The 17,886-nt window shown below is 38.4% G+C and overlaps 1 protein-coding gene across 1 annotated transcript in view; it reads left to right on the top strand.

The window, feature by feature from the left end:
* The window catches only part of IMPG1 (interphotoreceptor matrix proteoglycan 1), a 52,594-nt gene that overhangs the window by 31,919 nt on the left and 2,789 nt on the right, over window positions 1-17,886 (top strand). The window contains exons 13-15 of the mRNA XM_041477502.1: window positions 12,690-13,258; window positions 14,037-14,256; window positions 17,421-17,631. Coding sequence (XP_041333436.1) covers window positions 12,690-13,258; window positions 14,037-14,256; window positions 17,421-17,631 — 1,000 coding nt within the window. The remainder of the gene's footprint in view (window positions 1-12,689; window positions 13,259-14,036; window positions 14,257-17,420; window positions 17,632-17,886) is intronic.

Raw genomic sequence — 17,886 nt, 5'->3', positions numbered from 1 at the left:
AACACCTAGAGAAAGGTGAGCAGAAACAGGTGAGAGGTGTCCTTTAAAGCCATGGAAGAATGGGATTTGTCAGGCATGAGCAGGCAGTGGGAGGGATGAGGCCAGAGCAGGCGTGGGCTCCTTTCATCCAGCGCTGTGGTGGTGCAGTTCTGCGCTGTGAAGTTGTCCGTGGGCAGCCAACAGCAGCCCAGGGGGGATTACAGCACCGTGATGGCCCCATGGTGATGGCAGCTGCTCCACCCCGTGCACCAGTCCAGAAACAGCAGGAAGATGCCAAGTTGTCCTTAAAGTGTTCTGAAAGCCTAGTGTTCTGTGATTTCGCTGCAGAATTAGAAGAAAGCCTGGGGCACAAATTTCCAGGGCTTTTATTGAAAAATTCTGAAATGTCTGCATCAGATGTCACTATTTCAACATCTGACACCTCAGAAAGGTTTTTCTTCGCTGTAGCACCTTTAAAATGTCCTCTATTTTCCATTTACAACCAGTGCAAAAAAAAAAGGGTTTTCCCCCTGTTGTCTGAAATGATATCTGATCACTTTTCTCTAGCATTCTTCTTTCTTCTTCATATTTTCTCCAGCATTCTTCTTTCTTCTTCATATTTCCTCCTTCAGCAGTTAAAAGTCATTAGCATTTCTTCTGTACAGTTAAATTTCTTCTCTTTGCCATCCTCCTGTGACTGTCTGAAACAGTATGACAATTCAAAAGGGAAGCAATTTATGTAATGTATTAGACAGATGTTATTTCAAAAACCAAGAAAATTTCAGTAGTAATACAAACAATAATATTTGGCTTCCTAAACAGTAAGAAGAAATTTAATTTGAATTTGTTTTAATTGTAGCCGCTAACAAATTGTACAGTCCAGGTAAATGTTTATCTGAAAATCCTGGCCATCATGGAGGAGGCATTATTTCTGGAGAAGTTATTGCAAAACAAAACAAAGCTGCAGTAAAATCCTTCAGCTACTCAGATATACTGCATCTCAGCTTGAGAAGCCTGGGTCATCCTCAGGCTTTCAAGAAGGACTCAGAGAGACAAAGACTCTGCAGGGTTTATTGCAGGGGTTTCTTCTGTGAGAAGAAGCCACTGATAAGGAGTACACAATGGTCACATCTCTGTATGTGTAACTGATAAAAGCCTCCTTAATTATTGCCATAATTAATCTCATGTTCACACAAACCTCTGTGAGTTGTCCCCATTAATGTTATCCTGCTACCCAGCAGTTAATTGGGTGGCACACGCTTCACTCAGTCTTATTTCCAAGTAATCACTAGGAAAAAATCTCAGGGTTTTGCATATTTGTGGATTTTTTCCGCCTCTGCTTCAACCTCAGCTGCTTAAGCACTGTCTTTGGTTAGCACAATTTTCTGTTTGGCAAAACCAGCATTGTCACAGAAAAGGCAACCACGTTGTTTCTTGCAAGAACCTCTCCGTATGTTCCAAGGATTGGAATCCACCCATTCGTTGTGCCAGGAATGCTCACCATTTTTTTCACATCGATGGATATAGAGGGTAAGAGCTCTTCTGTTTCCCTTGAATATTTTTATGTTTTCCTTATGTCTTCTTGGATCATAAACTGACAGGATTTTCTTGACATTTTTCCCCATCAGCTTCTCTCTCTGCCCTTCTACTTGTCTCCTGCTGCTTCAGATGTGCAAAGAGTGTTTTTTGTGAAGGTTGCCTGACGTTTGGAGAAGTGAACAGGTAAGTCTAGCAATGTCATTTTCTCAAGCACGTTATACAATATTCAGTAGTCTGAAAGTTGTCTGCAAATTGAAGATGAGGGTGAATAGAAGAGTTCCAGCAAGCCCATATTAGGATATGTTGGATTGAAGGAAACATTTTGATCAGTTAGAACTGCCTACTCAGAGTATTCCTGAAGAATCCTAAACACATTACAATAAGTTATTATTGGTCAGAATTTTTATGTTTTCCTTATGTCTTCTTGGATCATAAACTGACAGGATTTTCTTGACATTTTTCCCCATCAGCTTCTCTCTCTGCCCTTCTACTTGTCTCCTGCTGCTTCAGATGTGCAAAGAGTGTTTTTTGTGAAGGTTGCCTGACGTTTGGAGAAGTGAACAGGTAAGTCTAGCAATGTCATTTTCTCAAGCACGTTATACAATATTCAGTAGTCTGAAAGTTGTCTGCAAATTGAAGATGAGGGTGAATAGAAGAGTTCCAGCAAGCCCATATTAGGATATGTTGGATTGAAGGAAACATTTTGATCAGTTAGAACTGCCTACTCAGAGTATTCCTGAAGAATCCTAAACACATTACAATAAGTTATTAGCATCTGGTCAGAATTTAATGACAGCATTCTGCCCAGTTGTCTCTGTGCTGGGAACAGCAGGAGCAATTGGAATAGAACAAAATCTACATCATGTCTTCAAAACATACCTAGAAATGCTGAAATGAAATTACTAATCCAAGCAAAAAAGTTGAGAGAAAGTGAGCACTGTCTATTTTTCCAATTTAACACATGACTTGTTTAAATTATTAAGCTATCCAACCACTTCTGTTTTACTTCAATTGTCTTCCTTCAATTATTTCTTATTCATGACCCCCCAAATACACAACACAAATGAACCAAAACAAGTGATAACTTTCTATAAACTCAATTGGTAATTCCAATGACTCATTAAAATGACTGCGTGAAGTACTGAAAACAATTTATATTGCTGCTAAGAAAATTTGCTTATCCAGATGCAAATCTTCTTGTATAATGAAAAAATGTTGTGCACCTATGAAAACAGCGGGAAGATAGACCTCAGTGCTCCACCACTTGCTCAGTCACACTTTGTAGTCAAGCCTACAAACCACCCATAATTCTTCCTCTTTGTTACAGTGCATGAAGGAGCTCTCCCTCCAGGAGGGATATATATGTGCTGCTGCATGTGGTTTAATTCCACTTTGTTCCAGAAAATTAATTTTCTTTAGAACTAAAGGGCTAAAACCTTGAGGCAGTTTACAGTTTTTAGACATGACTGCAAGAATTCTAATTATCTAGTAAAGGCAAATATAAAAGGCAGAAATAAGTTCAGAATTTGAAGGGCCAGCATCACAAATAATTTTAAATGTGTATTTTAAATATATTATTGTCCTGAATGAAGTTAATTTAAAACCCCTGGTCTTTGCAGCAATATAATCAGAAGGGTATTTTAAAACAAATAATACAGACTTCTGTGCTGAGAATGCAAGGTTAACATTTGATATGTCATAAATGCATGAAACTAATGAAGTTTACATGTCATGTAGTCCAGTTGGAACAAATGTTAGGCAAAATGGCACTGCTGAGACTAACACGCCCTAAATAATGCATTTCCCTCACTTATTAAAAATCCTTGGTCTTGCTAGAAATGCTGGGTTTGAAAAAAAAAAAAGTGTTATGATCAAATGGTACTAAAACTTTGACTTTCTAAATTATTAATCTCCTCTCTTTGGAGAATTCAATGTTCTCCAGCATAGGAGAGTCCACACTTGACCTCAGAGTGGAAATGTTTTTAGTCTGTTCCTTGTTAGAGAAAAATCTCATGCCACCTGCAATGGACTGTTGTAAACAAGTTGTAACTTGGGTGCTGTGAATCATCTCTGCTCCATCATCTGCTCCATATCTCAATGGAATTTTGTACCTCTGTCTATAGACAGGGCTTGGCATTCCAGCTTTGGTCTTCTCAGCCATCTTGAGATGCCTTACATAGATAGCACTGGTGCTAATATAAATTTAAGCTGCTAATTAGTCAGTGTGGAAAACACTATAGTGTTTAACAAACAAAAATACATTAAAATCTTAAATGGAGACATATTTGCAATAATGTTTGCATTAAATTTAATGTGATTCATGTTTATGAATATTTACAGCTTAAACTCCTGTCAGGGGTGTCACAGACTTTTTGGTTTTTATTGCAATGTGCAAGCAATTTCTGACTTTTGGTTGAAGATAGCATGCAATTTTTCTCCCAGAAGTCCTTAACATTTCTTTCTCAATTAAACTTTCTATGAAGTTCTGTAGAGGAAAAAACTAAACTCAATTTCAGGTGATGACATCCAGGTGTAAATTAGAAGGACACAGAAATTTCACGTTCATTTTGTAGAATGGTAAGATCATTACATGCATCAGTAAGAACATGATTAAACCAAGCCTGGATGCAAAATATTTCATTTCTTCTTCATTTTACTGTATCTACATGTTTGGCCTTCTCTTTCATTCTTCTCCAGTTGCTAGACTTTTTAAAATTAAATTATTGTAGTATAGAATATTTGTAGAATAGTGGTGCCAATAACAGAGTTTTACAGACAAAATTTTATATAGGGTCAAACATTCCTTAATAACCATCTTTATTGCCCTGCAGTTTGGAATAATGGGCTTTCAAGCAGAGTTGTTTCAGGGAATTGCTGGCACAGATAAGCCTGCTGGGGTTGACTGAAAAAAACAGAAAATATTATTCAAGAATGGCATCTTCATAGCTGAGGATTACAGTTCCTAAGGTCCATCTTCCCATAACAATTGCCATAGTTTTAATTTATCTTTTTAGAGATTGAAAGGAATGAAGTTGGGAAAATATTTTAACACATTTCAGTCCTTTCTCCTAAATGTATATGTAGCCTAGAGCAGTGGCTGAAGCCCTGGTTAAACTTGTCTTAAATAATTAAAATAAGCTCAAAGTTCCATTCTCATCCCTATTCTATACCAACTATATCTACACCTAGCTATCCCTGTATCTTCTTCATCATTTCAGAATCAGACACTGACACTCCAAAGTGAAACAATAAAAATCAAAATTATGCTGAATAAATCTTGAAGAACTTCACAATATGCCTACATGACACTGCAAAGCTTTAATAATAATGATAAAACAAAAATGTAGTGTGGCCTGAGGAGAATGCATGCCTGAAATCATCAAGGCAGATGATTTCAATGATGATATGTGGCAGGGGAGAAGAGAATAGAGTCAGCATCAGCTGCAGTTACAAAAAATAATGATTTATTTTTCTTTTTCCCCTGCTGGTTAAAAGGAGGCTTTGACCTCTCATTAACAATTCCTTTCAAAACTATGGCAAGAAGGTTAGTGTTAGTAATACTTAGTAGTTCTTTCATGGGGAGTGAAGAGAGTATTTTATGGGCAGCTCGCTAGTTATTTTTTTCCTGTTGTTAGCTTCCCAATGTACCTGTAAGTTCTATGAGCAGCTAGAGTAACAATGTTTCACCTTTGTATTGTCACTGCTACTCAACAACAATTGGAAAAGTGAAATGAAACCCATGTACCTTAATCCAGTCATTTTATGTGAGAACAATCCCAAATATTAATTTAGCTGTCGTTTTTTGGAAAACTAGCTTACGGCATAAGACCTCTGCGCCCCAGTGTTACGTGAAGGTCTCTTGAGGGATTGCACACAAACCTGAGGCCAGTGGCTGTAAGGACAATTGTACTGCCTGTGGGTTTAACATTCAGCATCCTGCCTGCCCCCTGACAAGAGTGCTCTGGCTGCTCTGGGCTGCTCAGGTCCACAGTCCAAGCACGACGGGTGCATTTTAACAAGCCAAGTCTGCACTAAGGCATCTGGCCCAAAGTCCTTTTCAATGTCAGTAAGATTAAAATGTATTCCTACAATTAAACATAAAGCAAGAAGGATCTTGCCTCTTAAATATCTTTTTCTATCTATTGAAAAGGATAATATGACTCTAACAGAGTCATATTATCCTTTTCAAAACTTTGAGAAAAATCAGACTACCTACATCCAAGGCACAATTTAGAAGACCAAAACTCCTCATTCTGTAACTTTCATTCTATGAACTATTTTCTCATACAAGTGACTACATAGTAAAAGGAGGGACAAAAGTATGTTCAGTGTTTTCATTTTTCTTGGCAAGTCTTAATGTGCTCATCCGATGATGAAATTTTAATAGAATGACTGGTTTTAACTTTCTAATTTCATGTTTTTCTTTTCTGTTTTAGGTCTTTGGTCAACACATTGCTTGAATTGTATCATGTAACTTCTATTTTGTTTTTTGTTTTTACCATTTTGTAAACTAATAAACTTTGATACCACAAAACTGTCTGATGGTCCCATCCTCTACAAAAATTTGCTCTGATTTTTTCCTGTTGCACAGTTGAAAAGGATAGAGAAAATGGGCAGGAATTTGGAGAACACTTTAAGTTCTGAAGGATAAGCATTGCTACTTGTCAGATTTTGTTTCCAAACATTCCAAAATAAAATAAATCAAAAAGAGTATTCCAGGTTCTCCATTTGGGGTGCTCTAAAACTCTTACAGTGTCATGCAGCAGTGTTTGCAACATTTAGATGAATGTCTCTTTATGTTTCCAGGTGTTTGTAAAGACCCAGGCTGTTTTCACATAGATATCATTATTTTAAATTCATGAAAGAAATTTTTCAAATTTAATTGAGAACATTCAACAATGGGAATAAGAGATATTAAATCCTCCTGAAGCTATTGTTTTAAGCAAGAGTTTTCTTATTGGTTTTGATTCTGTTCCTTTGTATATGTGCATTTCTCTTTGCAAATTCACTGCTGCTTGGGTTTGCTTCCAAGATTAGCATGGTACCTTTCTTGTTTAATATGCATTTTAATATGATATTACTATGGTAGCACATAGTACAGAACTTCAATACAAAATATCTTACAATACAAAACAACCATGGTATCCCTGGCATTTTTGACATGTTTTTATGTAAATGTACTTACAAATTCCCTTACTTCACAAGAGCATTTTAATCTTGGTTGCATAATTTTTTAGGAAGGACTTTACTCAGAAAACTGACTTTCAGAGTAGTTGAGCACTAGTATGTAATTTTATCTGGCAATCTCAATAGCAGAAGAGGTAAAAGGTTCTGTATATGATGAAAGTGACTTGTCACATTATGGAAATAACCTACCACTGACCTGCTGTCCATACAAGGTATCTGATTATGCACCTCATCTTTCTGCATATTCTTATATTCTACTCAGAATTTTGGGTATGCTTTAAACACCAGCTATTCCTGTATTGTTTAAATTACATCTGTGTTTCTGAAATGCTTAATCCTCTAAAACTGCTGAAACATGAGAATGCCAAAGACAGTCGTTAAGGTTCAACATCAGTTTTCTCAGCATATGAATTTGACACAGGTCTATGAAGTAAGATTGCTCAGTTAATAGTTATCTGTTGTATCTCCACCTGTTGTACTTAAATTATTAACCTGAAATCAAAATTGTTTTAAAAAAATTTTACATGTATTCATTTCATTGTTTCAAAACTTTATAGAAAGAGTCTTTTTCAGAAATCTTTTAATTGAAGTAACAGAAGTTCCTTATAACAAAGTAAATGGCAAGCTGAATTACTATCTTCAGCCATGCTATGGCCAATGCATGTGAAAACCGTAATCAAAGACAGAATGAATTTTTAATCCCACAAGAAACTGATATTTCAGAGGGCTCTTACAGGTACAGTGACCAAAGAGGGAATTGTTAAAGGCAAATGTGACTCCCTTCTGCAACAGACTGACTTCCATATAGTCTAGGGGAGCTTCTATTTCCCAAAAACAGATGGATCAATCAAAATGCTGACCCTCCAACATTACATAAAGAGAATACTTCACCTGTACTGAAAATTTTGTGTGAGTTGAGTAAGACTGGCTGATTTGCACCAGTGAAATGCTTATGGAGAGTCAGTCTTTAGTGAGCTGCATCATTCTGCTGCTCTCAGGTAGACTTGGCTACTGTGAGGGAAAAGTTGCAGAGCAATAAAAGCAGGCAGGCCTTAGCTTTTTTTTTAGTGGTTTGCTCTTAATCTTTATGCATTGGAACAAGTGAAGAGTTCTTTGCTTTTTTTTTCCTCAGTCATTGCAGAAGTAAATAATATTACTGACCTCCCAAAAAGAGTTCATGGTAAAGATCCCAGTGAGATGACAGCAACATCATGGTACATCCCAAATCAAGGACACAGTCCGTAGCCCTTCACAAATTACTTAGCTAAGCAGGAAAGTCAGTAAGACAGGGTTGTCTGGTACTGAACAGAAGGTTGGCCTTGATGTCCATGTGGAGATAGCTTTGGTTGCCCAATGCCCTGAATTCTGTAGCAGTTTAGATTTTCAGGACTTAGATCTCACAAATTTTATCTTACTCTTTAAGTTTTCAGTGTCAGGAAGAAGTGAATAGTCCTGAGAATAATGAGAAATTACCATTACTAAGCAGTATTTTATTAAGATAGAAAATATCTTTATTAAGAAAGAAAATACTCTTCTTGTGACATCATGTGAGGATGACATTTATCTTAGAGGCTGAGAAAATTGATAATAAAACACAGCTGCAAGGTATGGAAATTTTCAAAATAAGATGAAGGCTTCTATAAGTTCCACAGAACACCACAGTAGTGGAGTGAGTAGCAGAGCTAGAGCTGCACTCTCACGCTGTCCTATGAAAAGTCAGACTAGTCAAAGAGCTCCACTGTGGATGCTAAGGAAAAAGGTTAATAGAGAATAGAGTTTTTAGAACTGGAAGATGGAGGACAGAGGGTGAACTCACGTTCTCTGGAGTCAGTGGGGAAAGAGTTCAATGGATTTAGTGGACACTGAACCTCGTTTCTGGAGGGTCCAAACAGACAGAATGACAGTCTTAGATCACTGGGACTCTTTTGGCTTGGCTTTGCAGTTAGAAAGAAGAATGTAATCAGTAATCATGTGTTGGGAGACACTCATTGTGACACATTAGGTTAACGATCCTCTTCTCTTAATTCTCTTAATCCTCATATTACTTGTGCCCTAGTTAAAAATTAAAGGCCTTAAACATAAATTCAGCACTTTGTCTGTATGCAGCAGTCCTGTGTCCAGGGATTTAGTGACATTTCAAGCACCAACAAAATATGTAAATTTGAATGCAGCTACCTTCTGTGTCCATCTGGTATTGGCGTCAGCAGAGCTGCACACAAGGTGATTCTTACTCTGAACCAATCTCCAATCTCTTAACTGCACACTTTTCCCTTCTTTGGTTATTTATTTCAGCCAGCAAGTATGCAAATATATACATAGATATTGTAGCACTGTAACTTTCATGCACAGAACATGTGCAGAATACCCACTAGTGGACTTGGAAGGTATGTCAGTGCTTATTATGCTCATGAATGAAAGGAAATGCCAGGACCTCTTAAAGTATAACATTCTGGGCCTGCTCATCAATGCAAACCCACTAGGAAAATGTCTCATGACAATTTGACCTTCCCCTAACAATTATTCCTTATTCATGGTCAATTAGAAGGGTTTCCCTCATTCAAAAAGATATGAGGACCAACTAATCAGATAGCTAAAATAAAATTGTTGAAATGGCAGTTGATTTTTTTCTGATAAGTCAAATCTATGTATTTCTTTCTCTCAGCAGGGGATGCCTATATGGGCAACTCCTTTTATAAAGATTTAATATAGCATGGGCACAGGAAATTGCCTCTTAGTTTAGTGTTTTCACACCTTTGCCCACGGGTGTTTAATTTTTGTTATAACACTCTTGGTACAATACTGTCCTGCCTTGGATATGCAGTACAAAAAAATGTCTGGGGAGTTCAGTGAACAACTTTGTGGGAGGATAAGTGGTGGCTGAAATTTGAGTTGCAGTTTTTATTGCAGACATCAGCTTTTAATTCCATTGTATTATTTAACCTTCACTGTGGTTTCTCTGGGAGTATATTTGATTTCATTGACTTATTTTGTGCCCTCTGTGGATTCCCTACACCTGAATGATAGTTCTGTAAACTAAACTTCATGCTGAAATGAAATATGCTGAGATTGAGTGTCTAAATCTTCCGAGTTTGTACTTAGAGAGGTTTCATAACATAATTGTCTTCTGATGTGAAAATCTTATCTACAAAGCAAATTGGTGACGTTTTTACAAATAATTCCTTTGTGATGAACAACGTAAATGCATTTTGTGTTCTGTTGCAAAATTTTATGCATATTTTTATGTGCATGTGGATTCACAGATTCATAGAATAAGTTTGATTGGGAGGGACCTTTAAAGACCATCCAGTTCAACGCCTTTACAATAAACAGGAACATCTTCAGCTAGATTAGGTTGCTCAGAGTCCCATTCAATCTGACCTTCAACATTTCCAGGGATGCAGTATCCACCCCCTCTCCATGTTCCAGTGTTTCACCAATCTCATAATAAAAAAAAAGGTTCTTCTTTACATCTAGTCTGAAAATCAATACATATTGATGTTATGCATAAACCCAACATTTTAAATGCAAAGGTTTGGGATTTTGTTTTTCATTTTACTGACTAGCAGGTCAAGGGAGGTTCTGAACTCCACTCTTGTCACAACACACCTGGAGTACTTTGTTCAGCTCTGGCCCCCCTCCCCAACACAAAAAAGACCATGGAGTCCAGAGGAGAGCCATGAAGATGGTCAGAGGGCAGGAGCCCCTCTCCTATGGACACAGGCTGAGAGAGCTGGGCTTGTTGAGCCTAGAGAAGAGAAAGCTCTGGGGAGAGCCCTACTGTGCATTCCAGTACCTAAAGGAGGTGTACAAGAAAGTTGGACAGGGATCTTTTACAAAGTTGTGTAGAGATAGGACAAGGGAGAATGGCTTTAAACAGAAAGAGAGTGTAGATTTAGGTTAGATATTAGGAAGAAATTCTTTACTGTGAGGGTGGTGAGGCACTGGAACAGGTTACCCAAGTTTGAATGCCCTATCCCCAGAAGTTCAAGACCAGGTCGGATGTAGCCTTGAGCAAGCTGGTGTAGTGGAAGGTGTCCCTCCCTATGACAGGAGGATTGGATTAGATAATCCAATTAGATTATTAGATTTTCAACCCAGACCATTTTTTGATTCTATGAAATGTCTACGTCTTCTCTGTTTCATCCATAGTTCCTAACTCCTTAGGATTTAATTTTATTGAAGCCTTGTGTAGGCAGAGGAAAATCTTGGTAAAACCAGCTGCAAATTATTGTACTGCTGATTTCAACATGTCACTTGTGTAGGCAAGTCTTACATCAGTAACACGACACCTGTTAGACAAAGAACATGTCAGTGACCCCTGGGTTTGGGACTGCTGCTGTGCCACAGTAGGTGCCCAGCAGCCCTTGATGTGAACCCATTTACTAACACCACACACTGTTGTGTCACTTGCTGTCTGTCTCTTTCAGCTGGAGACACAGTGATTGCTGAGAACTGGCAGCTTTTGAAAACAGGTGATACATGCTCAGAGATCATCTTGGTATGCCCTCAAGGCCTTTTAAGTTACTTTGCTTGTAATAAGAGGATGCCAGAAGACCATTATAGTCTATGTATAGACCACATGTATATATATATATATATGTACACAGCTGTATGCCAGGCATGCAATATATATATGGCTGTGTATTTCTGCTTCAAATTTGTTGCAATTTCAAAGCCAGTACATCTTTCTCCTGTAGCTATCTGTCTAAAATGTAATCTGCCTAACAAATGCCATCACAATGGTGTGTGCTTCAGTGTGTGCTCTCGTGCTGAGAGAGATGTCTGTGGAGCTGCAGGCTCATCCCATCAGTAGATCATCCTGCATTAATGCCTCAGGCACTAACGCTAGCAAAGCTGTTCTGAGTTCTCTTAACTGACAAGTGACTCTCGCTCCTTATCAGCATAACAAGTAATAGCAAGAGCTTTGTAAACAGAGAACATCACTGGGCTTTGCTTTTCTAATCTGTCCATATCCTTAATCATACAAGAAACATGAGGACATGGCAAGAAAAGAGCAACAAAAAGAAGCTTTTGTTGAAATGAGGTGGCAGGACAATTGCCACCTCATTCAGTCAAGGATATTCCCACTGCAAAACTTTGCTTTCCTCTCATATTTTCATTGGCCACTGGGAGGAAATGAGGATATAGGGAAAGGAAGAGAGAAAAATTTCTTTCCTTACTGCTGATAAGTGATTTTGCCTGAAGGGGGCTGCTAAAATTTCCACATGAAGAATGGTATATCACTGAAAAAGGACAAAGGCACCAGTTTGGGCAGGTAGCTTGGTGGAGGACATCATTTATTGGAAGTTACTGAGGCCAGGTAGCTGCAAGCCAAATTCAGAGAGTCCCAATCCTGACACCTTAGATTTGGATTTCACCTACACTTATCACATAACCTAGATCCATGCCAAGCCCCAATGGGAATATCGTAAAAATTCTGCTTCAGGTGCAATAGATGGCTTCTTAAGGTTTGAATATTTTTTCATTGCTGCTGTTGTCTTTTGGGTAAATTGAGACAGTTTGCATCTAGAAGGGCTGTATTGTTTTTGTAATCGCATTTTATGATTACTGCCAAATAATAGCTTTAACTTTTCGCAGAGGGAAGCAGAATGACTCTGGCATACAAGTGTTCCAAGCAGAGAGCTCAAAGCTCCAATCTCCCCTTTCAGACAATATAAACTGACAGTGTGATTATGTACCTTCAGAACAAGAATGTGCTGTAGAGGTTCAGGAAATACTTGCCAAGCATAACTATTAAACACAGAACCTGCAGAAATCCCATCACTCAAACATACCTCATATGAGGTATTTTGTTCCAGTAGACCTTCTTGGTGGTGGCATTAACATTTTCATATTTAGATACTGTTAAACTTATTGTTAAAAATGTTGCAGTGGAAATACCGTATACATTTTTTTTCCGTGTTTGATGCTTTTTATGCTTGCTTTTCAGCATATCTAATTTGGTTTTATCATGTTTTCTGCAGCAGTTAAGATCATGGAAGAACCAGAATCATCAGGTGATGACATTTTTGTTACATCCAGCACTTATGAAGGGTTGCCTTTCTTTACTGGTCCAAGTGATGTCTCTACCGTGCAGTCTGGAGCTGTCATTACAGATGTGCTGCCATCAGTAGCACCGCTGCCTGCAGCCACCAGCCTGTCCTACAGCCCCTCTGAGATCATCGAGCAGTCCCTTGAGTTACCAGGCTCCTCAGCTCCAGCCCCTGAGGGCGTTCCTGCGGATGGCACCGGGATGGGCGTGCAGGACATCGCTGCCGAGCTGGATCAGATGGGCGCGGCGAGCACGGCCGCGCTGGACGAGGGCGAGCAGGGCAGCGGCTACATCCCCACCGTGCTGACCACGGAGCCTGCAGAAACCACCCCAGCACCGGTGCTCAAGTATGTGACTACCAGCTCCATGACCACTGCAGCCAAAGGCAAAGAGCTGGTGGTTTTCTTCAGCCTGAGGGTAACCAACATGCACTTCTCTGATGACCTCTTCAACAGGAGCTCGACAGAATACAAAGCGCTGGAACAACAGTTCATGCAATTGGTGGGTGGAAATCAACTTGAACGGCATGTGTGGTAGCTGGGTGCAGTTTAAAGGAGTACACCGAAGTGCACAGAATTTTAACAATACTAAACCCTACTAGAGTTCTGTCTGATAAGCTGTATTTTAAAGGATCCATAAGCCTGGGATGCTCTTAGAGTCTGAAGACAGAGTTTGTGAAGTCAGTGATGAAAGATTTTACTTGATCAAGAGAACCCAGATATATGCCTAGCATGTAATTTATTTGGCTTTTTCTTAGATCCACGTCAACAGTATAGTGGTGCTGATTATATCTGAGACTTGTGTCTGCTTGCTGCATTTAAAAATAGGCTTTTAAAAATATATCATAGCGTAGACTGTGATTAGATATGGATTTTCTCTGTTGGTACAATAGGGCACAGGTCAGCTCAGCTATAACATGTCTATTATACTATGCCCTAACCTGCCTGGATTGAATGTTTGAAAATAATTAAAGTTGGCTTTTGAGTGAGGTAATTTTTTTCTCTTCCAGATGAATAAACTTCCCAGCTGCTATGCATTTCTTTACAGGGGAAATTGCTGCCCATCCATCTCAATACATTATTGAGAAAAAGCAGAAATCCAGAAGAAGATACTGCTAAACAGAAAAGTTAATTTGTTCATGGAGCTTAACAACTGTATTAAACTCAGGGAAATAAATCTGTGATGTGTGTACTTGGTAATGAAAATTGACTATAAGAGAAATTAATAGCAGGTAGATACTGACAGTAAGTTAAAATAAAGGCAAATTTCTGTTTTGCAGTTACTTCCATACCTTCAGTCCAACCTTACAGGTTTTAAGCACTTGGAAATTCTCAACTTCAGGAACGGAAGTGTGATTGTGAACAGCAAAATGAAATTTGCCAAGACAGTGCCATACAATATCACAGAAGCAGTACACTGTGTTTTGGAAGATTTCTGTGATGCTGCAGCCCAGCACCTCAATTTGGAGATTGACAGCTATTCTCTGGATATTGAGCCAGGTAAGATTGCATTACTAATGTATTTGCTAAAACAAAAGTAAGCAGACTATCTTTTTTCAGACTGTTACAGCTTCAGAAATATGACTGTCTTGAAAATAACCACATTAACAATATCCTCCCAGTGATAGGGGGTAATAAGACAAAAAAAGATGTTGCAAATTCTCTGCAGGTGTATTTTCATACTGTAATGAAAAGCTGGGTGGAGCTGTTGGGCTGTGCATGTTAACCAGCTGCTTTTCAGAGACAAATAGAGTGATCTCTAGAACAAGTACAGGGTGAAGACAGGTGTAAGAAATGTTCATGTGCAGTTTGCAGGTCTTGCACTGGAGTATGGAAACATAATTTCTGATGATTATTGCAATGTTGTAAGCAAACCATGGTTTAGAGCATCGTTAGATTTTTTTTTAAAGGATACAGCATTCAAAACAAAAGGAGACAATGTGTAGGAATAATTGGATTCTACAGACACTCACTAATTGGGCATGACTTTAGTACTCCATAGATTTGTAATTCTAGAATCCCTCTGGATTTATATCTTTCAAATAAGTTTATAGTCTTTGCTAAACAGCAGAAACTCAGTAACTACACATCTGGATGCTATTCTTATGTCAAAAACTTAGTGTTTTCAAAACCTACACTATTTTATAAAATTGAAGCCTGAATCTATTTTCAGGCTCTGAAATTATTTCAGGGTAGAATTTAATTTCATTGTCATGGAGAAGAACAACAGCAAAGGTATGCAGATGCCTCAAGGAGTTTTGGTTAAGCTGTCTTTTTATGTACAGATCTATGACAATTCTGGAACAAAAATCCATTTACAATTCAGTTTCTAACCAGTTTTCATTTTACATATGTCTTTGTGGCCACTAAAAGCATAGGTAGCTTGTGGTAAAGAAAGCCGACAAAATCACAGTATTCTACCCTTCAAATAAACCATGATAAACTGATGTTTGATGAATAAAGTATCAAATTAGTTAATTATAAAGAGTGAACTTTGGGCTGCCATATGTTCCCTGCTTTAGTAATAAATTTCCATTAAATAAAAATTAAAATAAGAAAGAACCTAAAATGCAAATTCAGAAAAAAATTTTAAATCTTTAATCTTCATCTGATATGCTTTACTGATGTGGTATTTCAACATTAATTCAAGAAAACAGAGTTCATTGCAGAGAGTTTGTGGAGAGAGCTGTTTTTCAAGGCTTATAAGCTTATAATAGAAGAAATTGTGTTCACAAAGTCAGTATATTCCAGTACAGCTGTGTCAAAGTCTGATGCATTTTAATTTCAGAAAACAAACAAAAAATATAAACCCCAACCTGTGTATCAAGTTAAGGTAGTATAAGCAAATTCCTCTTTATTGTGAAACTGAGAGCCATCTAGTGGTAATGATGTTCTACCAAAGTGAAACATGGATGGGAACTGACAGTCCAAAATCTCTATCAAGAGTCAGCAGCTGCAAAGGGCTGACTGCACTGGTCATAAATAATACCATAAAAAAAAGAAGAACTTTTCAAAATATCTGCACTAAATATTTAATTAGGATTTAATAATTAATAATTAATAACTACTAATTATTTTTATAAATTTTTTTAAATTTTCATTAATAATTTATTTCTGTGAAAACAGAAAATATAACAAAGTATGCACGTATGTGTTAAGGAAGATGAAATATTATCACAAGAACTCATCCCAGCCAAATGCTTGAGCCAAGCTCTACTTGTTGGAGTTTCCATGAGCTCACACTCCCAGTCCAGGAGCAAAGGACTTATCAAGCCAACATGCACATTGCATATGGCAAAGGGTGCACACTAAAACCCACTAGTCAAGAATTCAAAACAGGAAATAGCCATAAAATTATCAAGGGATTATAAGTGAACAGCTCTGATGGATTCATTTCTACCACTGAAGCATATCCCAGTGTGTGTCTGAGATTTCCAGTACTCCTATAACAAATGCAATCCTCATTTTTCATTTAAATTAGTATTACTGAGCATCTGGTATGTAGAGCGTGAATGGCTGCAGAAGAAACCTCTCATCCCAGTTGCAAGCTGCAATATCCAGTACAAACCTTCCCTTTTAACTACATGAAGGGCCACACAGCCCATACACACAGCTCATACCTGTATATCTGCTCTCATTTCCTTCTCTGCTCTCTTTTCCTACTTTTGTCCACTTTTTTTTCTTTTTTCTTTTCCTTTCTGGATTCATACATCTTACTGGGGCTGTTTGATGGCAAGAACAGGATTTGTATACCCTGATGTACTTCTTACTTTTTGCCTTCTAAGGTTTTTGCCCCATGGTACACAGGAAACAGGGTCCATCAGCCAGGTGGATGCAGCGCTCCTCCTCATCACTCCATCAGTACAGGTTGGGTTGGCAGAGAATGGGAAAGGAGAAGCAGACTTGTGTAACAGCTGTCTCTGATTTGGGCCTTCCCATGAACATCAGCAGGGTCCTTTTGCCTTAATCTCACAGAGGTATCCCTCACTAATATTTAAAAAAACAAAACAAAAAACTAAGCAGGCTTTTCCAATGTTAACATACCATAGCACAAAAATACCTTACCCAAAAAAACCCAACAAACAAACAAACAAAGCCCAAAACAACAACAACAGCAGCAACAGCACAAACAAAAAAGTCCCAAACAAGAAAAAAAACCCCACCCATGCACAAAACCCAACACTACAAAGCCTGTAAGCATATTCTTTGGAATATGACAGTATTTCTACATTGCAGGTCTTAGTATTGCGCAATAGTCAATAATCTAATTCCTCTGTCATGTCCTAAATTATGTGTTTAAGAACACATAATTAGAGTTGAAATTATTCCTCTCACATAAGGCTGTAGCACAGGATCCACGAGTATGATGACACCACTCACAGCAAAAACAGGGTAAAATCATCCAAATGTGAAAATCCTTGTCAGTGAGATGAAAATAAACTCACTGCTTAGCAGAGATGGGGTAAATCAGGGCAGATGTCAACATGAACTGGCTGTGTCCTGTACAGGAAGAGGCTGTGTGTCCTTCCATGCCGGATGACATCCTCCCATCAGCACTCCCAAGCAGCAGGCCAGTAAACACGAGCTGTTTTCTCTGGCTGCCACAAGCCCTGCCAAGACCTTTGGGGCAATGCTTCAGTTAATGATTTACCCATCCTTTACAGCTGACCAGGCAGACCCCTGCAAATTCATGGCTTGTGACAAGTTTTCCAAGTGCGTACTGAACGAGTGGACAAAAGAGGCCGACTGCCTTTGCAAGCCTGGCTATGCCAGCCAGGATGGGCTGCCCTGCCGGAGCCTGTGCGAGCTGCAGCCCCATCTCTGTGTCAACGGTGGCAAATGTGAGCTGGTGCCAGGAAGAGGAGCTGTCTGCAGGTAAACAGATTGATGAGTTCTGTTAACAGCCCCATAAACCACGCTAATCAGCCAAAAGCTTGACGTTCAGATGCTGTAAGTCACACTGCAAATACCCTTCTGAAGTATAAATAGTCTCACCATGGATAAATCCATTTCTGCCTGTTCGTATACACAGAACATTATGATCTAGTTATTTTTAAAGATGCTTCAGAAATTTATTAGAAATTCAGCATCATTGGCAGTGATGACACACACAAAGGCATGCATTCATTC

Source organism: Pyrgilauda ruficollis, unplaced genomic scaffold, assembly GCF_017590135.1.
Source record: "Pyrgilauda ruficollis isolate IOZ18807 unplaced genomic scaffold, ASM1759013v1 scaffold40, whole genome shotgun sequence".
NCBI classification, from domain to species: Eukaryota; Metazoa; Chordata; class Aves; order Passeriformes; family Passeridae; genus Pyrgilauda; species Pyrgilauda ruficollis.
The sequence above is the reverse complement of the archived record's forward strand: the minus strand, read 5'-3'. Positions and strand labels throughout refer to the sequence as shown.